We start from the raw sequence: 22,875 nt of genomic DNA, 5'->3' as shown, positions 1-22,875 counted from the left end.
GCAAAAGTAAAGCAAAATTTAATCAAAATTAGTGCAAAAGTTAAGCAAAAGTTATCCTAAAGTGTAGCGAAAGTAAAGCAAAAGTTAAGCAAGAGTTTAGCGATAGTTGTGCAAAATTTCAGCCAAATTTAACCAAAACTTAAGCAAAACATTAGAAAATACTAAGCAAAAGTTAATCAAAAGTAAACTAAAAGCTAAGCAGAAGTTAAGCAACATTTTAGCACAATTTAAGCAAATAATCAGCAAATTTAAAGCAAACTTTAAGCAAAAGTAAAGTAAACCTTAGCAAATATTAACAAACAAAAGTTTTGCAAAATATAACCAAAAGTAAAGCAAGACTGAAGCAACAGTGTAGCGAAAACAAAGCAAAAGTTTAGCAAACGTTTAGCAAAATTTAAGAAAATATTAAGCAAATGTAAAACAAAGGTTAATCAAAATTTTAACAAAATTTAAGCTAAATTAAAACAAAAATTTAGCAAAAGTTAAGCATAATTAAAGCAAATATTTAGCAAATGTAACGCAAAGTTTCAGCAAAATTTAAGCAAAAGTTTAGCAAAACTCTAGCAAATATAAACAAAAATTCAGCAACAGTTAGGCAAGACTAAAGCACAATTTAAGCAAATGTGTAGCAAAAGCTAAGCAAAAATTAAGCAGAAGTGTAGACAAAATTAATCAAAATCTATGCAAAAGTTATATAAAAGATATCCAAATATCCAAACAAATATTAAACAAACGTTAAGCAAAAGTTATGAGAATATTAAACAAAAGTGAAAGAAAAAGTTAAGCAAAACTTATGCAAAATTTTAGAAAAAATCAAGCAAATATTAAAAAAATGTTAAACTACTGTTAAACAAAGGCAGAGCAAATATGTAGCTAAAGTTAACCAAAACTTATTAAAATATATAAAAGCAAAAGTAAAGCAAAGGTAAAGCAAGACTAAAGTACAATTTAAGCAAAATTGTAGCAACATTTTAGCAGAAGTTTAGCCAAATCTACGCAAATATTTAATAAAATTAAAGCAAAAATTAATAAAAATCTTTCTAAAAGTTAAATAAAAGTTATTCAAATATTAAACAAATATTTAACAAACGCTAAGCAAAAGTTTTGAAAATATTTAACAAGAGTAGAAGGAAAAGTTAAGCAAAACTTAAGCAAAACTATAGTAAAATTTTAGCAAATATTATGAAAAAGGGAAGCATTGGTTAGTTAAAAATTAAACAAAAGTGTAGCAAAAATTAAGCTAAAGATTAGCAAAAGTAAAAAAAAAATGAGCAAAAGTTAAGCAAATATAAAAAAACGTTCAACTACTGTTAAGCAAAGGTTGATCAAATATGAAGCAAAAGTTAATCAAAAGTAATTTAAATATTAAGCAGAAGTTAAGCAAATCTTAAGCAAAACTATAGCAAATATAAGGCAAAAGTAAAGCAAAGGTAACGCAAAATATAATGCAAAAGTTCAAAAAAATTTAATCAAATATTAGGCAGAAGTTAAGCAAAAGATAAACAAATCTTAAACAAAAGATAGGCAAAAGTTAAACAAAAAATAAGCCAAAGTCAAGAAAATATTAAGCAAAAGTAAAGTGAAGGTTAAGCAAAAGTTAAGTATAGGTTAATTAAAAAGTTATGCAAATATTAAGCATATGTTAGACAAATGTAAAACAAAAGTTGATCAAAAGTGAAGCAAAAGTTTAGCAAAAGTAAAGCAAAAGTTAAGCAAAAGTTTAGCAAAAGTTATTTAAATATTAAGCAAAGGTTAAGCAAAATGTAAGCAAAAGTTATTGAAATTTTAAGCAAAAGTTATTGAAATTTTAAGCAAAAGTTAAGCAAAATTTTAGTAAAATTTTAGCAAATATTAAGAAAAAGTGAAGCACTGGTAAGTTAAAAATTAAACAAAAGTGTAGCAAAAATTAAGCTAAAGATTAGCAAAAGATAAAAAACATTAAGCAAAAGTTAATCAAATATTAAACAAACGTTTAACTACTGTTAAGCAAAGGTTAAGCAAATATGAAGCAAAAGTTAATCAAAAGTTATTTAAATATTAAGCAAAATTTAAGCAAATCTATAGCAAACTTTAGCAAATATAAAGCAAAAGTTAAGCAAAGTTGTAAAGCAAAATATAATGCAAAAGTTCAACAAAAGTTAAGCAAAAGATAAGCAAATATTCAACAAAAGATAGGCAAAAGTTAAACAAAAGTTAAGCCAAAGTCAAGAAAATATTTAAAAAAAAACTGCGTAAAAAGCGACTCCAGCGTAAAAGCTAAGCGTATATTGGTTAAATATTACACAAACATTGAGCACAAGTAAAGCAAACGTTTATTGAAAGTTAAGCAAAAGTAAAAATAAAGCAAGACAAAAGCAAAAATTAAGCAAAAGTGTTGCAAAAGTTTAGCCATATTAAAACAAATATTAAGCAAAAATAAAGCAAAACTTAATCAAAATTAGTGCAAAAGTTAAGCAAAAAATAAGCAAATATTAAGCAAAAATAAGTAAAAAGTTATTCGAAAACTAAACAAAAGTTAAGCATAGCTTTTAAAAAAGTTAAGCAAATATTAAGCAAAAGTAATCATAAAGTTTAGTAAAGCAAAAGTTGAGCAAAAAATTGCTTGAAAAAAAGTTTAACAAAAGTTAAGCAAAAGTTTAGCCATATTAAAGCAAATATTAAGCAAAAGCAAAGCAAAATTTAATCAAAATTAGTGTAAAAGTTAAGCAAAAGTTATCCTACAGTGTAGCAAAAGTAAAGCAAAAGTTAAGCAAGAGTTAAGCAATAATTGTGCAAAATTTCAGCCAAATATAAGCAAAACTTAAGTAAAACATTAGAAAATACTAAGCAAAAGTTAATCAAAAGTAAATTAAAAGCTAAGCAGAAGTTAAGCAACATTTAAGCACAATTTAAGCAAATAATCAGCAAAGTTTAAAGCAAAATATAAGCAAAAGTTAAGTAAACATTTAGCAAATATTAACAAAAGTTAGGCAAGATATAACCAAAAGCAAAGCAAAAGATTAGCAAAGTTTAAGCAAAAATTAAGCAAAAGTTAAGCAAAGGATAATCAAACTTTAAACAAAATTTAAGCAAAAGTAAAATAAAAGTTAAGCAAAATTAAGCTAAATTTTAGCAAATATCAAGCAAAGTTTCAGCAAAATTTAAGCAAAAGTTAAGCAAAACTTTAGCATATATTCACAAAAATTTAAGCAAATATTAAATAAAATTAAAGTAAAATAAATCAAAATCCATGCAAAAGACAAATGAAAGATTAACAAATATTGAACATATATTAAACAAATGTTAGGCAAAAGTTATGAAAATATTTAACAATAATTAAAGAAAAAATTGAGCAAAACTAAAGCAAAATTTTAGTAATTAAGGCAAATATTAAACAAAAGTGAAGCACTGGTTAAACAAAAATTAAACAAAAGTGCTTCAAAAGTTAAGCTAAAGATTAGCAAAAATTAAAAACAAATTAAGCAAAAGTTAAACAAGTATTAAACAAATGTTGAACTACTGTTAAGCAAAGGTTAAGCAAATATGAAGCAAAAGTTAATCAAACGTTAAGCAAAGGTTTAAGAAAAGTTAAACAAAAGTTATTTAAATAGTTAGGAAAAGCTATGCAAAATTTAAGCAAAACGTTAGCAAATATAAAGCAAAAGTAAAGAAAAGGTTAAGCAAAAATAATGCAAAAGTTCAACAAAAGTTATACCAAAAGCTAAGCAAACGATAAGCAAATATAAAACAAAAGATAGGCAAAAGTTAAACAAAAGCTAAGCAAAAGTCAAGAAAATATTAAGCAAAAGTAAAACGAAGGTTCAGCAAAATTTAGGCAAAAGTTAAGTAAAACTTAAACTTATATTAAGCAAGAAATTAACAAAAGTTAAACAGTAGTTCAGCAAAAGTTAAGCAGATATCAAGCAAAAAGTAAAACTAAAGTTAATCAAAATGTATGCAAAAGTTAAGTAGAAGTTATGCAAATCTTAGCATAAGTTAAATAAACGTAAAAGAAAACTTAATCAAAAATTAATTAAAATTTAAACAGAAGTAAACCAAAAGTAAAGTTAAAGTTAAGCAAAAAAAGTCAAATATGGAATAAAAATTAAGCAAAATTTAATCAAAAATTTAGCATAAGTTAAGCTAAACTTTAGCTTAATTTAAGCAACTATAAAGCGAAAATAAAGCAAGGATTATGCAAAACTTAAGCAAAATTTAATTAAAGTTGTATCAAATAACAGGGTGCCTTCCATTCATTTTGACTAAAAAAATGTTTTAGGAAATTATGGAATAATACGATATTATGATGGTATTTTGTATGTGTAAGGAACAAGACAATTTTTTAAAGTTTGTGTTTGACACATAAAACCTGCAAATTTAGCTTTGACAGAGCCACAATGAGCGATTTTCTGATCGCCTCTTCGCGAAGAGTGAAGAGTGAAGAGTGGGTGAGATAAATGACAAAATCGCTTATTGCGACTCTCATGCAGCAACATTGGCTGGTATTATGTGTCAAACACAAACTACACAATCTTTTCTTGTTGCTTACACAAACAAAATATTATTATAATATCTTATTATTCCATAATTTTATAAAACATTTTTTTAGCCAAAATGAATGGAAGGAACCCTGTCAAATAATAATCAAAATATCAACAAAAGTTAAGTGACAGTTAAGCAAAAGTTAATCAAATATGAAGCAAAAGTTAATCAAATATCAAGCAAAAGATAAGCAGAAGAAACACAAAAGTTAAACAAAAGTTACGCAAAATTTAAGCAAAAGTAAAGTAAAAGCTAAGAAAAAGTAGAGCAAATATTAAGCAAAAGTTCAGCAAAAGTTTAGTTAAACAAACGCTAGTCAAAATTTATGCAAAAGTCAGGTAAAGATTAAGCAAGAATTAAGCGTATGTGAAAAAAAATCAAACAAAATCTAAGCAAAAGTTTAGGAAAAGTTAAACGAAAGAATAGAAAAAGTTAAGCAAAAATATGACAAAAATTAGTTAAAATGTAAGCAAAAGATTAGGAAAATTTTAGCACAATTCTAGCATAATTTAAGCAAATATTAAATAAAATTAGAGCAAAGGTTAGGCAATATTTATTTAAAATTTATGTAAAACTTTAGCAAATATTTAAGCAAAACTTCAGGAAAGTTAAGTAAAACTTTAGTGAAAGTAAAGGTTATAAAGTTAAGTAATAGATTTGGAAATATTAAGCATATATTGAACAAAAGTTAAGCAAAAGATAAGCAAGAGTATTACATAATTTGATACAAAAGTTAAGCAAAAATTGAGCAAATATTCAAAAACATTATTTAAAAGTTAATCAAAAATTAAGCAAAACCTTGGCAAAGTTTTATCAACATTAAAGCAAATATTAAGCAAAAGTAACGAAATGGTTAAGCAAAAGTTTAGTAAAACTTTAGCAAATATAACAAAAGTTAAGCAACAATTTAGCAAAAGTGAAGCAAATATTAAGCAAAAGATATCCTAGTAAAACAAAAGTTAAGCAAAAGAAAAGCAAAAGTTAAACAAAATTTAGGCAAATATTAAGCGAAAGTAAAGCAATGGTAAGGCAAAATTTGAACAAATGTTCAGTAAAACTTTAGTAAAAGTAAAGTAAAAGTTGAGCATAAGCAAAGCAAAAGTTTAGCAAATATAAAGCAAAATTAAAGCAAAAGTCAATCAAAATGTATGCAAAAGTTAAGTAAAAGTTAAACAAATATTAAGCAAATGCAAAACAAATGTTAAGCAAAAAGTAGGCAAAAGTTTAAGAAAAGTTAAGCAAATATTAAGCAAAAGTAAGTTAATCAAAAAAAAAGCAAAAATTAGCCAACTTTCTAGTAAAATTCAAGATAACATTAAGCAAACGTAAAGTAAAGGTTAAGCAAACTTTTGCAAATATTAAACAAAAATAAACCAAAATTTAAGCAATAGTTAAGCAAAAGATAAGCAAATGTTAACTTTCCTAGTCATTCGGGTCTCTTATGGCCTGCAAACACTGTAAATGTTTTTTTAACGCATTGTTAAGATTAACCAACAATAAAACTAAAGATAAGCGACAGTCACACAAAAATTAAGCAAAAGTAAGGTACAGGCAAAGTGAAAGTAAAGGAAAAGTATGCAAAAGTAAAGAAAAAGATAAGCAAAAGTATATCAAAAATAAGGCAGAACTATGGCAAAAGGTAAGCAATAGAGTGATGCAAAATTTGAAATTTTCGCTCCGTAATACTTAAACGATTCCAAATCGGATCCTGACTAACCTCTCAAAATTTGAACCCATTTGGTGAGAAACTGAGAGGGCACAAACCATTTGAAGTTTGTATGGTAATTACTATGGTAAAACCAAGATTTTTGTTCATATCTATCTAATAATTCACCATACCAGTCTGCTTCAAAAACTTTCAACTGTGCTTGTAGGAAATTTTTCCAGCTACAACTTTGCTGAAGACCACATTTTGATTAAATGCAAGGATCGAAAGTTATCAATGGTTCAATGCGCTGATGTCTTATGATCATGCTCAATCAGCTGCTCAGCAGGCAACATTGGTGTTTCTGGGGCGTTGAATAGGACACAAAAATCATGGCTACTATGTCACACTGCGGAATACAGTGTTGCCTACAGAGCAGCAGCTTGATCATGCCATAAGTTTACCAATCTTTTAAATAATTAATAACTTTTTCCTGTCTCGTTTTACATAGAAACGATCTTCAGCAAAGTTGTAGCTGAGAAAATTTTCTATAAGAATGGTTATCGAACTGTTCCGCAGCTCAATATGGAAAAAGTCTAGAAGGCAATGAACAAAAAGTTGAGATTTCCCATAGTAATTTACATGTAAACTTCAAATGGCTTGTGCGAAGTCTGTTTCTAACCAAATGAGTTGTAACTTTGGGAGGCTAATCAGGACCCGATTTGAAAACACTTAAGCACTGTGGAGCGAAAAAGTCAATTTTTGCATCAGTCTAGTAAGCAAATATTATGCAAAAGTTAATTAAAAGTAAAGCAAGACTTAAGCTAAAGCTAAGCAAAAGTTAATCAAGAATGCAAAAGATAAGAAAAATATAAGCAAAAACTAGGCAAAGGTTAAACAAAACTTATCAAGACAAGTAAAACTGTAGCAAGCAGTAAGCAAAAGTCAAACAACAGTTATGCTAAAGTTAAGCAAAAATAAAGCTATGATAAAGCAATAGTAAAGCAAAAGTTAAGCAAAAGTTAAACTAAAGTAAAAGTAAAGAAAAGCAAAAGTAAAATACAAGTTAAGCAAAAGTAAAGCAATAGTAAACCATAAGCTAAGCAAGACTAAAGTAAAAGTTAAGTAGAAGCTACCTCTAGCATGCTCTAGCTTTGTGGTTGCATCTTTTACCGACTGAGCTAAAGGAGACCCCCTGCCGAGAAACACGATTCTCAATTTTTGTAACACACACACAAAAGTTAAGCTAAATTAAGTCAAAAGTTTAGCAGAAGTAAAGCAAAAGCAGTATAGTTGAAGTAAAGTAACAGTAAAGAAAAATTAGAATAAAAGTAACGTAAATGTAAGGGAAAAGTAGAGTAAAGAAAAGCAAATATTAACCTAAAGTTCAAGAAAAGTTAAAGAAAGGTAAACCAAAAGTTTATCAAATATTGAACAAAAGTTAAACCAAAGTTAAGCAAAGCTAAAGAAAGACTACAAAAAAGTTAAGCAAAAGTTAATCAAAATTTACCCAAAAGTTAAGCAAAAGTAAAACAAAACTAAAGCAAAAGTTAAGCAAAATATAAGCAAAATTATAGTAAAAGTAAAGCAAATGCAAAGCCAAAGTAAAGCAAAAGTAAACTAAAATTAAAGTTAAAATACTTCAACTTTCGGTATCCCGCCCCGTGGGAGCCATCTTTTTCGCACTCCTCGCAATGTGTGGCAAGTTCATGACAAGTTCAGCGGTTCATTAAAGTCGATGTGAACCTTCTGTCTATACCCATCCACGCCAGCCACGAATGTGCGAGCGAGGGTGGTAAAGCAGCAGCTCATACAGAATCCAATTTTCGGAATAGCATAAATTCTTCTCGCCACCAGAAATTGGATTGCGCTTCTGAGTCGCTCGCTCGGTGGAAGAGCTTTGATAAGCGTCCGCAATCCTACATTCTTGCTCCACAAGCACAGTCAAGTATGCACATCAAATTGTGCGAGCCCGCAGCGAAACGGCGAGACGAACATCGCTCAAGACACACGAGACAATGCCGTATCAGCAACGATTCCAAACCTTTTCCCCATTACTCACGGGGGAAACGAAATGGGAAATTGATTCCCTTTCCGTTTTTTTTTCCCCGCTGGATTTTAATTTTCTCGTTACGCTTCACGCAAATCCCTCCCCAGTCAAGCCTGTGAAGGAGCGCTTTCGAATTTCAAATCTTGCTCTCCCCGCCCCCCGATTTATCGCTAATCGAAATCGGGGATGTAAATTTTTTTTAGAAGTCATCGTTCTCCACCAACTTGAGACTGAGGCGAGGTTTTTCCGCCGGCACTTCTGATTGAGCGAGGCTTGTGTGCAACAAGCTTGTGAAACGGTTTTTAGGGCAGGGTGCGCTGCAGGAAACCAGTTTACGATACCCCCTTGATCGTCCTTGTCGTCGTCGTCGTCGTCGTCGTCGTCGAGTGGATTGGGAAATTGTTCCGAAGATGAAACCGGCTCCGATTGCTGATTGGGTTCAATTGAGAGATAAGAATTTATGGCGTGCTTGGAATCTTTGCGATTTTCTTTTTGAATAATTTAAGAACCTCGTCGTCGGATGATGGGAGGGTGAATGTGCTCAAGTTGTCCGTAAAATTGGTTAAAATTGCAGGGTTCGTTGCTTGCGGGCCATTGAAGTCGCTTGGGTAAAAATCGATGTTTTCGCGATGTTTTTCGGTAGTTATCAATTTCAACGAACCTTTCCAACCGTCAAAAGAACCAATTCATTGAAAATGATAGCCCCAAAGGTAGGCAAAGCTCCTCGAGCTCGTCAATTTCCATCGACTTCCTAGAATTGCGATGGATCATCACACCTTTTGATTGTCTGGCTCGCAATCCTTTTTCTGTCCATTCGAAAGGAAACTCCTTCGCAGAAGATTCACCTTTCAGACCCCATCAGTCACAGGTCGATGCTTTTTGCCAACGACGAAGATAGTCCGGCTGAGTTGTTTTTTTTTTCTAATTGGAATGTAATCCGACAGATGGCGGCCCCGAATCAAACAACACTGACACGTGCGATCGAACGACCGACCGATTATGAAACCGCATAAGCATGAGAAAAAAGCGAAACGGCAACCTCGGCAGGGCAGAGCAAAAACCGAAAAATCAAGTCCGGGGGACATTGGCAGAGAAAATCGACTGCGATTAAAATTCTGCTCACACATGGGAACCGGAATGTGTGACCGGCGAAGTAGACCTTCGTCAACTTTTTGCCGCTTTCTTCAAAAGAACATTTGAGCCAGCTGTTACTGAAAAAAAAGGAACAGGAAAAGGATCGTGTTTGCTGGTCTGGTTGAGGAAATTTTTATTTGAATTTAGCGACACTTGCTGCCGAGGGAGGTTTGAAAGATGAAAAAAACATACAGTTGGAGGATAGAAATGTTGCAGCAATCCAGGCGGGGCTTATCTTAATCTGTTTCCATTTGTTACAGCTTGTGTCCCTGCCTGCACATTCGGTGCGGTTTCGGGATTTGCGCTTGCCGGTCGTTTGGCGGTGAACAATGGAATTATAAGGATTCCATTTGCTTGGAATAATGGAAGCGATTTGGAAAGTTTTCCTGGTGTTTTTTTTTATGATTTCAGAAAAACAATTTTGCCTCCTTGTGTGTTTACCCTATTTAAGATATGTCTTTGGACTGTTTGAAGTCCAGTGTTTTTAAATTCATGCAAGCGAAGTTTTTGGCATTTCCAATATTCAGTATTTTTGAGTGATAAAATTAATTCCAACATAACCGACCTAATTTAGAGTCTAGAGACGCAATGAAATCCATTTTCGACCCCTACACCATGCATCTTTTTTATTTTCAATATCAATATTTCAAACATCGTCTGAAATTTGCTCAGCTGCTCAATTTCCTGTTTGTGCACTAACCGCCCACGGAAGCTGCCGGCAGGCAATAAAACCTAACCCACCCATCTTAAAAGGATTAGAGTGGCGATCTCCGGTCGTATACAAGAGCCGTCCATATGCCCTAAAAATACAAACGCCCGATTCCTCTGCGGAAGTCCAAAATCGTCGGTTGATTGGTTGGTCCGCTTGAACCTTCGTCGTCCGTCGTTTTAAAGAGAGACTGGAGAATGGGAGGTTTTTCTGTGCGTTGCTATAACGAGCACTTGGGGCATCAGGCCAAAGAAAAACCGGCAATCGATTGATTCTTCCAATCAATTATTTATTTACGACTGCCCCGACTCTATATATATATATACTAAGGAGAGGTTTTCCGGATGGTACTCACCTGTGGGTTTTAGAGTTTCAAATTGGAGAGAATGCGGTGAAATGGATTCTTGGAACAGTCAGCGAGATTAGGAAATTCTAAAACGGTACGGTGCCATCTGTTGGCGAACATAGAAACTTTGCACCTTTGGGAAGACCCGCAAACCGATGATGACTTCTCTCCTGCCTACGCCTCCGGCTTTCCTCAATGTGCCTGACGAGGGTCGAACGGCGCTGTGTGGCTCGTATAGGATTAATTGTTCTCCAGTGAGGTCGATCTGGATGATTGATTAAAAGAACGGAAGAATTTGTGGTTTTTGGTGCTTCATTGAGTGTCTGATGTTTTGCTAGTGGGATTCTGTTTCTTCATAGGTAGGAAACGATTTTCTATAACCCTTAAGGGAATTTTGAGCATATTTCATAAAGATACAGATTGGCAACGACCGTTCGAGAAAAGCTGTTCGACGTTGAATAGAATTTTGCATTGCAAATTTAATTTCGGATAGCATTCTGATAGTGTATTGCTTGGCAAACTTCGGACGATTTCCAAGGAAAGATAAGGTTATCATCAATTGGAATTCAGATGGAAGGTACATCCATCTTTGGCACAATATTTTTTTCAGAATTCCGTGTAAACTGAACGCAGTGCTGATGAAAATCATTTCTTCTACACTCAACTTAGCTGAAAATGAAGACAACCTTAACAGCTAGACCAACTACCTGCATGAATATGAATTTTGACATAACAACATTCTCTTGATCAAGGCAGCCTGTGAGAATCGAAATCAACATTTGTTTTCATTCGTTTGTGACTGGATGTTCATTATCGCCTCTGTTGTTGTCAATATTAATATTCGTCTTCATTTTGGTGGGGACGATTTTGAGGATCAAATGCAAAATGATTATTTTCATATTACACAAACACAGCGCTATAGAACGGGTTGTGTTGGTCTCTACACATAGATCGATGGAAAATGATTTTCACATGCTGAATTGATGATAATATCGAGCTTTTAGGCTCTGATGTCGGCAATATTCAAAATAATTATGTTCTTACCTGTACCGTGGAGGGGACCCTTATTTCGGACACTTGAAATATTTATTCTTGAATAAATGAACACTCGCGTTGACAATATAGAAAACGAACACTTTATTGACCGACGGAGTTCGATTGCAAAAACTGTTTATTTGCTGCTATTTGGAGCACGATCGATAGCTAACTAACTGTGCCCTGGTATATTGAAACGATACCTAGGGTCAGTGGTGAATATGAAGACCGAGAGAAATACCGATCGCGTACGATCAGTCCTATCCTCATCTAGTTTGCGCCCTAGATAGTGATAAGGAAAACTGATAACGATCACCATGGGAGAGAACGGGAAGCTACTATTCATTGCTGTGGAACATGTCCGGGTTGCCAGTATTGCTGGTTTCTAGTAATTCTCAACAAATTATTTAGCCCAAAATGAATTTGATTGACTTGCTTTTGAGGATCGCTTCTAATTTTGACAATTTTGGGTTGCACTGGTGAATATCAACAAACGCGTATTCGTTTGATGTATAATAAACTCAATTGTTCATTTCGCTCGTACGTGACAGCGAAGATTTTCAAAACAAACGCAAATCATCTACACTGGGTTGAAGTGCTGCTCGTTGCGTCTGATGGTAAATAATGATAAAAACAGACACTGACTGAGGCTCTGAACCATTTGGTGGATTATTTTATCTTTTGGTTAAAATTTGACAGATGGAAAGTTATCGATAAACCCTGCTATCCGAGCGTGGTTACTTCTGACAGACAATAAGTTAAATTTTAACAACCGTTGTTTAGTTCTCCTCGAAAACCGGTCGATCGACAGCACAGAGGTTTTCGAACATAGAAAATAACTTTCGAAATGTCACTTTTAACCACGAGTTAAATTTAACTCGGTAAATGGTTCACAGCCTTAAGGTTCAATTTACTTTGATGCTTTTTGGAAAATTTCAAAAGCAGTTTTTTCCGACGCATTATTTTAGATTGCAAAAAGCTCGCACTATTCGATTACTGTTGATATTGTACACAAAATGACGCGAGCTTTTTGCAATCTAAAATAATTATTCGAAAAAAACTGCTTTTGAATTTTAAAAAATGCATCAAAGTAAATTGAACCTTAATGTATGAATCTCATTTTACATTTAACTGAAATTTTTTGACCATAAATAACACCAAAAGTTCGCTAAGTGACCCAAGACCTTTAACTGAAATGTCTTTTATCGCAAAGCGGAGCAACTATTGTCAAAAGATACAATAAACACTTTATCTTCCGCCATCCAAAAAGCCTCCTCCATCAGAACGGGAGCCGCTTCCAGTGGTTTCTTTGCATGGCAATATCACAAACGGGGGGAGGGGCAGAGCGCTTCAATTGGACGCAATGGACGCAAAACGTAGTCAGCACTCACACACTCATCATGAAACGATTGCTTTCCAAAATCGACGACGCATCGACCGAAAGAATTCTCGATGAACATTTCAAATAGTCCTATCTGCTCTTCATCGACTTTCTCTTTTCATAACTACTGCTATGCAAACAGATTTCGCGCTAATTCTACCACATAGTTTGACAAAGGAGGTTCTTATCTAGCGTCAAAAACGTCAAATACAACAGGGAAAGGTTTTGCAGCTGAGTTATTGACGAAAGAGAAAGTCGATGAAGAGAATCGATCAATGCAGATAGGACCTTTTGAAATGTTTATCTAGAATTGCTGACGAAGAACAATGCGGAGGACCAAACAATAATATTGTAGCTTGAGAATATAACGACTTGTTCGTTACACGTGTTATAACAGAATGAAGAAAATTTATTTCGCTGATTGATGAATTTACGCAAAGGTAAAACGGGCCATGCGACACCTTTTTTGCAGATATGCAATTACAAAACTGATGATGTACTAAATATTCCATACGATTTGACAGGTAGCAAAACGTCATTATCATTTTCACATCATTTCCATCTGCTGGTCGACCGTAATGCTGGGTTTAGACTAGGCAAGTCAAATGATCAACTCAGTTGAATTCAACTGACTTGAACGCTAATTGAACGTGTAAACCATGCCATTCAACTGACTTGATCAACTCACTTGAATTGAAAAAAGTTGAACCAGGCTCAACTTTTCAAGCCAATTGAATTCAACTGAGTTGATCATTTGACATTTGGTTTATAAGTTCAATTCGTATTCAAGTCAGTTGAATTCAATTGACTTGATCAACTGACTTGCCCTGTCTAAACCCAGCTTAACGGTTTCGTGAGACCATCGACGGGTTGGTTTTCCGAATCGACATACTTGATTTTGACGACTTCTCTTTCCAGCGCATTCCGTATATAATGGTGTTGAATGTCGATGTGCTTGGTCCGAGGGTTGTAGCCGACATTTTTTGCCAACGGAATTGTGCTCTGATTGTCGCAGTTGATGGTAATTGGACCGCACTCTTCAAATTACTCTGTCTCACAGGTCGATAAGGCAATAGATAGAAATAGCTGCTCCCTGCAACATGGAAGCCACTTGTAGAATTACGAAATGTTGACCATCTGATTCCCATCATCATCGCTCTTCGGTGACATGTCCTTCGTCAGCTTGCGGTACCTTTGCTGGTTTGCAGTTCATCATGCTGAATTTGTCCAGCATCGCCTCCACATAGGCTTCCTGGTCGAGCGCTATCGAATCTTCTATGCAGGTGATTCGAATTCCGAGACAGTTCTTGGATCCTTCATGCGGAAGTGACATCCAAAATTGCTTTCACCTGTTCTGTCCATTCATTGGCGTTCCATCCACATAAACTGCTACGAATATCATGCTACCAACCTTGGATGCGATAGTACACACAAGGATCGTACTTCACTGGGTCAGCCCGAAACCCTTCAACATCTGATCCAGTTTCTTGTTCCAGACGCGACTGGATTGTTTCAGCCCATACAGTACTTTGTTTAGACGGCACATTTCGTCGATCTACAAAGAGCGGAGATTGCTCCATGTAGATTTCTTCCATCAGTACGCGTTGGAGGAAAGCCGCAACAGTATCCAACTGTTGCATGTCCAGATTGTGCTTCTCTGCCATCGCGAACAGATATCGCAGCGAACTATGACGAACAACGGGGGAGTATGTCTTGTCATAATCCACTCCCTTTCGCTGCGAGAACTCCTTGAACTCCGATCAAGGTTTCCTTCGGCATCCAGCTTTGTTTTGAACACCCACCTGCAACGGATCACCTGCCTACTCTTAGGAAGTTCCGCCAGGGTTCACGTTTCTTTATGCATCGCATTCCTTCTTGAAGCGTAATTGCGTCATCGGGGATTGTGGGTCGCTCGTCACTCCGCTGCTGAGAAACCAAACCACGTGAATTAAGTCGGCCTCTCAGGTCCCAGGGATGGACCATTTGCTTAGCTGCTCGACTTAACGGGTTTTGGACGGAATGTTGCCATCGGATGTAGCAATCTGCGATGATGGAGAACAGGGTAAGCCTTTGCTTGAAATAGCATAATCTCTAGACTTGCCTGAAAGTTTGTGCTCCCGACCACAGCGCTTCAGCACCTGTGACAAAGGTGGATGTGAAGTTTGCTGTGGAGGGAGCACAGTCACATTGGTCACGGTATCAGTAGAGCTACTAATGTTGCTTTCAGCTTCTTCAAAGTCTTCATCATCCCAGCCGCTCTCCTCGACTTCAGCTGGACCAGTCGCATTATTCACGGAAATCGAATGTTCGTCGGTAGCTTCTTCTTCAGTGTGATCACCGGCTGAAACAGGATTCTGCTTGATCGTATTGGTGGAGTTGAAGTATCGGTCTATTTTCGCCGGTATTGTTTTGGAGATTTTTTCCAGTACTTTTGATCCATTTACAATTAAAAATAAGCAAATCAAAATGACAGCAATAGCAAACCCTAAACGCAAATAAATCCTGGGAAAGCATCGAAAGCATACTTGCACTTTACACTATCTATATACATAAAGCATGTTTATACTAAGTTCGCATTCTCTCTCTCTTTATACCGAGCTATGGGTCAACTATAGGCGAATAGCAATTTAGGGAGGATTTTAAAGCAGTTAGTTTAGATTTTTTTCTGAGTGTAGTGCATGATGTCGTCCGCCATACACGCTAACTTCTGCTTACTCACCAGGTGAGTCGATCGTACTCACTTTCGTCCGATGTATCGAGTTGTCAAAAATTGAGTAAACGAGAAATGTCAAGCTGAGTAAAAGCCACTCAGTCAGCAAAATCCAGGACTTGGAAAAAATTCCGGTCATGCCAGTCATGTCGGAGCAGCGTTGCCAGATTGTTTTCCAGCCTATCGGTATCAAATGTTTAAAAAATCGGTATTTATCGGTATTCACAATTTTAATTCGTTTTATATTTTTGCCTTTTTGTAGGCGAAAATTCAAACCTTTGGACTAAGAACGAAGTAGTAAGTCGGAAGAAATTTCCAGGAATATTTGAACTAGTCTCTTGATGATACCGAAAAAACCTCCAGAGAAAGAATGAAGAAGATCTTGTGGTGGAAATTTGCAGGAAATTCTTAGAAAAACATCCGATGAGGATCTTCCAAGACAAATATTGAGAAACTTCTGACGAAAACTTTAGAAACTGTCGGAATAAAATCAGATAACACACCCAGGAAACCAGAAAAGTTTTGGAAATTGGAAGGCAATTCCAGGGGAAGTCATAAGAAGCTCGAAAAAACCTTCCAATAGAAGTCGGAAAAAAACCTACGGAGAATGACTTATGGAGAAACTTCCAGAGGATGAAAGAAACTTCTGGGAGAACTTCCTGTAGAAGATGGAACAAACTTTTCGGAGGCGCTGGGAGAAACTTACTAAGGTAGATTGGAAGAAACTTCTGGAAAAAGGCGGAAGCCAGAGGGCTTACGGAACAGAAGGAGAAGTTGGGAAAAATCTGGAAGAAATAGAATTCTGGGTGGTTCTTGAAGTTCCTTACATGATCAAATGATCCAGCAATATTCCTGATATTTATAAATAAATAAATAAATAAATAAATAAATAAATAAATCACAATTTCTCGAAAGTTTTCAGAACATTCCTGAAATGCACTTCGGAATATTCTTTAATTCCTTGGAACTCCTTGAAAGTTCTAGCAATTTTCCAGAAATTAATGGGGCTGTTTTGAAGTTTACAAAGTTTTCATGAACCTCTGGGAACTTTGCTGAAGTTTTTGGAAATTCTCTGAGTTTCTTGGAACTCCTTTAGGGGTTAAATTTTTTTCATGAATTGGCGTGTCCTGATATTCTCAGAGCTTTCCTAAAATTACCTCAATTCTCCTGAAACAAATGGAAGTGTCATGAAAACCATTAAGTTTCTATGAAGTTCTTTGGACTTGTGAAGTTTCCAAATTATTTCAGATGTTTCCTTCAATTCACGGGAGTTCACTGGACTTTCCTAAAATTCCCGGGTTCTCAAATTTCAACAGCAGTTAATGAAACTGTCTTTAATTTATCGGAACTTACCCAAAAGTCCGAACTATTCTGCAGTTTAAGAATTTCTGAAAAGATCCTGCAGTGTTCCTGAAGCTAATGGAACCGCAATAAATCTCTGGAAGCATTTCTGAAGTTCCGGGGAAGTTGAAAAAACTGATGCGAGAAGACGAAGTAGAAGGCGACCTGCGGACCATTCGTAGGCTACGAGGCTGACGACGTGTGGCCATGGATCGAGTAGAGTGGAGACGACTTCTTCGGACAGCAGAGGACAACAAGGCCTCAACCTGATTGGTAAGATAAGGGAGAAGACGAAAGAACCTTTCAAGGGCAGCCAGAAGAAGCTTCCAAGGGAAGTCGAAATAGATTTCCGAAAGGAATTGTAAAATAACTTCGAAAATAACTTACACCGAAAATTGCTTGGGAAAGTTGGAAGAAACTTCGAAGGGAAGATAAGAGAAATTTCAGGAAGGAAAAATTAACATTTTGATGGATTTATTTGTTCACTGAATAAAAGTATTTCCCAATTTACAGGAAATACCGGGATGCGCCATCAGCTGTTTCTCGACCCCTTGGTAGCCAAAAAAGGCGAGGAAATGGAAGCATTAGTCGAAAGAATATCAAGCAGAATACATTTTAAAGAAGTTTTTTTTAGAGCTGGCTCAAAAATTTTATTGTTTAAATAAATAAAAGCCTCTCACAATAGTTTCAGCGCATGTGAGCAGTAATCATTTTGATTATTATTAAAATCGGTATAAATCGGTATTAAAACTCAAAAATCGGTATTCTGAGTTACCTTATCTGCACGGCGAATGAGAACGACTCAAATTTGAGTTTAGTTCACTCATAATCGCCAAAAGTGCAGGAACTCAGCGATGAGTTAATTTGCCTCATGTTTTCCCAGGTTTTTCCAGGATTTTCCAGGGAAAAATTCCCGAATTTGAGAAAATTAAAGATTGGATTCACTCAGTCTATTGGTACTACTCCGAGACTGAATAAAATTTTCGTCAATTTCCTCATTTTCCGGCAGATTTTTTAGGTTTTCCACAGGAAACCATGAGACAAATTTTACTCATCACTGAGTTCCTGCACTTTTGGCGATTATGAGTGAACTAAACTCAAATTTGAGTCGTTCTCATTCGCCGTCTGTACATCGGTATCAAGTGTGAAAATCGGTATAAATACCGATAAATCGGTATATCTGGCAACGCTGTGTCGGAGGGAACCTCATAGAAAATGTTACCCAAAACCGGCTGAAATGCCTTCAGGTAAGTACGAATTGCTTAGGAAAACGGTGTTGAACCGTGTTTTGCTCCGGTAGAATGAATCCAGAGCAGGCAATTTCCATTTCCTTGAATGAAAATCAAAACAAAAACCCTCCCCGCAACTGAAAATACCAGCGAGTGGATTTGACTCAGTCTACGTGAGAACGTAGTTTACTCAAAAGTGAGTCAACATAACTCAGATTTTGACAACCTAATGCATCAGACAAAATTTACTGCGATCGACTCACTCGGTGAGTAAGGTGAAGTAAGCGTGTAAGTAAAAGTATGGACGTCTGTCAAAAGTTGTTCCAATCAAACCGTCAAAATTCACTGCTTTGCTCCCGGGACGGGACTTGACAATCGAGCTTCTCACTCTTCTTAATGTTTTTGAAGAATGCCATTCGGAAACTTGTGCGTGGTGTTTGACGGAGTTGACCAAGGATGCCAGGAATGTAAAATATTTATTCTATATTAATTTGGATTTTATGCGGAGTTCCTTCCGCAGCTTAGCAACATGTGCATCATTTTTGCTCAACACATAAAAACAACCATAAACAAACAACAATATCCAACGCTTAAAACACGCAATGCACTCAATTTTTCAACTTTCCTTTCGCAAATATAAAAAAATTAACAATGCCATTCACGTCAACATTGATTCCGGCATCACTGCTAGCCAGATTGATGCGATCCCTCTGTCCTTTTTATTCCACGATTGCTAATGTCAAATCGACCAATCAGAAACTGGCTCAGATTTGACAGCAAATTGGCTCGAAATCGCTACCCGATTGTCAAGTCCCGTCCCAGCTTTGCTCGATTGGAACAACTTTTTTTCAGTTTTGTGGTGACAGTCGTCCATAATTTTACTACACGGATAGAAATCCCCTTATACCTTTTGGCAAATTTCCATTGCTGATTATTCATAAAATGTATAAGTCAACTAATAAGCAGAAGCCTTGCAAAAAGTTAATAAAGATCATGTGTCAAATGAAATGTATAAATGGTCACACATACCGTTTATGCATTCTTATAGGACGTATGTGGTTTGTCTTATGGAATGTATAAGGCTGATGTTTTGGCAAAAATATATAAGTGAAATACATGAATAAAGTAATTAATTTTCGTTTCGTGTAGAGTGCTAAACTAAAGTCCACAACACTCAACTTTATCGTTTTGATCACATCAAATCACAGCTTGATTTGGTATCAAATTTGAGTTAAAAAGATTCATTAAAAATCCGTGTGTAAATTCTGACTAACAAGAAGAGTTGTGAACAGAAGAAAACGTTAACTGTCCAATTGATATTGACGGAATCACTAATATTTTCTTTTTTTTCGGTCACGAAATTGTCATAGACCTATCAAAAATGGTCAGAGGTTTCGACAAAAGTTATAGACCCAATATTATGGCTATTTTAGTTCGAGATCTTGAATGTTTTCCTAGCCTAAAATGTCAAAAATGGTCTAGTCTAGCGCTCGACTTTTTTTCAAAGGTTAGAAGCTTAAAAAATCTTTGGCACTCGGTAGCTTTAGTGTTAAATTGTATTGTATTTTTCTCGTACAAAATAAATTTCCAGGTCCAGGTCTTAGAAAAAAAAATCCATAATCAAAAAATGTTTTCTATGTTTAAGGAGCATTTAAATTTTTCAAAGAATGTGAACTTACATTCTATAATGATCCGATTTTTTCTGCCCCTCCGTGCATCAGACTTTTATTTTTCGTTATTTTCACATAACCGCAATTCCAAATCTTTCTCATTCATGTTCAAGACTACTTTGGTGCAATAAGACCACTGAAAAGCGGATGGGTTTCGTAGAACAACAGATTTTCAAAAAGGGGCTGACAAAATCGGCTCATTACTGTATAGAACATTATTTCAGGCCGCAGTTTTTTTTTTCAATCTGTTTGTCTTATGGTCCAAAGCTCTCAAATGTATCCCTATATCCCTAATTTTTCACGATCGAGATTTTAAGGCCTAGACGCATTCAAATTTTGTTTTATGTCCGTGATCTTTCCATCTGGGATAACATTCCTCGTTCCATAATAATGAGATTTTGTCTTAGACTGCGATCTAGAAAACTTGTCTAGATCCCAAAGTTATGATTTTTTTTTTCTATGGTGTTACGAGGATGGAATGGAGACGACCAGTCCGCTATAGCGGCTATAAAGAAGAGAACAATATTTTTTATTAACATTAATTAATTAATTTAGCTTTATTTAGGAGGCTTTCAGCTTTTTTATTAACATACTCATGGCTAACTTAAATATAAAGGCTGACTAAAAGTAAATTGGTACGCACAAAAGGACCTGTAATTCGTGATTCAATAAGTTTAAACAGTCCATTAATGGTTGCTTTACAGTACTTTTGTTAAAACTTCAAAGTTATGCTGTAACATTGATTACATTTCTCCAGATCGAACGAGATCTCGATCCTTCCTCTTGATTGAACGCTGCTTTGAAACTGCCCAGTATTTTTAGATAGATCAAAATTCCGGGAAATTCGGAGGATTCATTAGCTTGGGGACAAAATCAATCATGATGGCAGCATACCACTCCAGAACCACCTTGGAGTAGTGACCCTATACTTGCGGATGAACGGCAATACACGCTTTTTCAGGCATTATTTGATGTAAACTTGGGATTTCATCGTCGAGGATGTGACGAAATTATTCCAGAAGCTCCTCGACCGAGAACGCGGAAAAAATCCGTCGATATTCCCGTTCGATTCTAGATGCTACCACCGAAGGTTCTTGGCTTTTCATCTGGTTCTGATGAAGGGTTCATCCACCAGGATTTCGTTTGACTCAGTTTGGCTAAATAAACTACTTTGGGACTGCATTGAGTCTGTTGATTATGACAAATAAATAAATTACGATTACATCAATATGGCCCATTAAAAAACGCGAAATTTCAATAGCGTTTTCTTGCGTTCATATTGGACGAAGTTCAACCAACAATCAATACGAAACTAACGATTTTAAATTGGCTCACTACTTGACTAGCCTATTGGTCCCAAGCAAACGATTAACGTATCCCATTCTAGTCGAAATTCTAGTACTACACAATGTTTGTTTTGATTCGCTATGAAAATTTGACAGATAAAATGAGGGGTTATTGGATTTTCCTATGTTTCGAGGGGTGAATTGATTAGCTTGGGACCGAAGAGAGTACCAGAGCTGAGTCAAAAAGTTGAGCACGTTATTTCGGAACCTTCTAGTCTTAGAGTTACCTCTATGGTTCAACACGGTTTCGGAGGCGAAGTGTTTTTCTTTTTTTTTTTTTCGTTTTTGAGTTATATTTTTTGAAGTTACCAAAACTTTGGTTTTTCACTCAATACTCCTATGTGACAAGTCTACCATGCGTCTCCATTGTTAACTAACATAGTCACATAGTATAGTATAGTCGCATAGGAGTGCTTCTTGATCAATCGAATCATCAATCGAGCGAAAATAAAATTTGATAACTTATAAAGGGGGTAGGACGAAGGGGGTGATTAAGATACAAGAAAATTTTCGTTTTGCTGTTGTGAGATGCGCGCTCGCTTATTAGATAGAAAAGAGGATTGATGGAGATTTTGAAGATTTCCTGCAAAAAAGTGGATAGCGATGCGAGTTATATGGATTTAGACGCAAGTGATGAAAATAGATTGACACGCTAACTTGAGATTTTTCATCTATATAAATTGAGATTTAGATGTGTCGCAACCCAAGGGTAAGCAGATAGTACAAAAGCTTAAAAACTGTAAAACCATATTTTAAAATGAGTTTGTGTCTTCAAAACAATGTTCTGTATGGACTAAGAAACATCTTAAAACAGCCTACTTCGACCAAAAGAAATCCCTCCTGAACTAGTCTACCGTACATCCAATCGACATAAATCAGCTACAACCAAGAACCAACTATAACCCAAAATGCACAATTCGATTCAATATTACAAAGTGACACATTTCTTCTGTCTCTCCTCTCTTCTTCCAGGGAACGCGCAGCAACGTGACGGACGCCTGCGAGCGGCACGATCCCTGCCAGCATGGCGGCATCTGCATATCGACCGACTCCGGACCCATCTGCGAGTGCCGAAATCTGGAGTACGAGGGGCCCTACTGCGAACGAGGTAGGTCTTTCCGCCACCGCCACCGTTTGTATATATGTATTTACTGACTGCAGAGGCGAGAAATTTTCAATCTAAATTCCGGACTATCCTTTCCTCCCATTCCGTTACTACTGAGCGTGGTAATAACGCATAAATTTCAAATGCTTTCTAACAAATAGTTTTGCACTCCGCGCTTATAAGCCTTTCCGTGCCTCAGCGAACGACGGAAGTGATTGCCACAAAATAGACAACCACTGATTTGAAATTCATGGATACATTTTCATCATGGGCCAGGGTTCGTACTATAGCTGCTATATTCATAGTCTGGCGAAGCCAATCGTGCATTACTGTTTCTTTTTGTATCGATGGGGTGGAAGTATTGTGGTCGTTACGATAATTAAATCGAACAAAAATTAAATAAAAGATCGATGACGAGGGAATCGGTTCCCAGCTGAATCAGGAAGTAGGTCTTCAGTTGCCGTATGGAGCAGCGTTTGATGCCGTTCGACGCGGCTAACGAATGCCTGTTCAAGTTTATCCCAATGCTTAGCAACACTACGAACCGTTTCCTCAAGCGACCCAACGTTTTCGAAGAGGCGCGCACAAAGTCTTAGCCAAGCAGGCGGAACTCCTGATCACCTGATGATGATGTAAAGCAGGCAGGATCAGAA

At 35.7% G+C, this 22,875-nt stretch overlaps 1 protein-coding gene across 12 annotated transcripts in view; it reads left to right on the top strand.

The window, feature by feature from the left end:
* Positions 1–22,875, top strand: part of Nrx-1 (Neurexin 1) — a 559,574-nt gene that overhangs the window by 265,025 nt on the left and 271,674 nt on the right. For all 12 annotated transcript variants that reach the window (XM_065223155.1, XM_065223149.1, XM_065223152.1 and 9 more), the window contains one exon: positions 22,090–22,225. In XM_065223155.1, the coding sequence (XP_065079227.1) occupies positions 22,090–22,225 (136 nt within the window). The remainder of the gene's footprint in view (positions 1–22,089; positions 22,226–22,875) is intronic.

The sequence above is a fragment of the Ochlerotatus camptorhynchus genome, unplaced genomic scaffold (genome assembly GCF_037179485.1).
Source record: "Ochlerotatus camptorhynchus isolate MF236.1 unplaced genomic scaffold, CSIRO-AGI_Acam_v1.1 ptg000185l, whole genome shotgun sequence".
Taxonomy (NCBI): domain Eukaryota; kingdom Metazoa; phylum Arthropoda; class Insecta; order Diptera; family Culicidae; genus Ochlerotatus; species Ochlerotatus camptorhynchus.
This window is presented reverse-complemented; position numbering and strand designations above follow the sequence as displayed.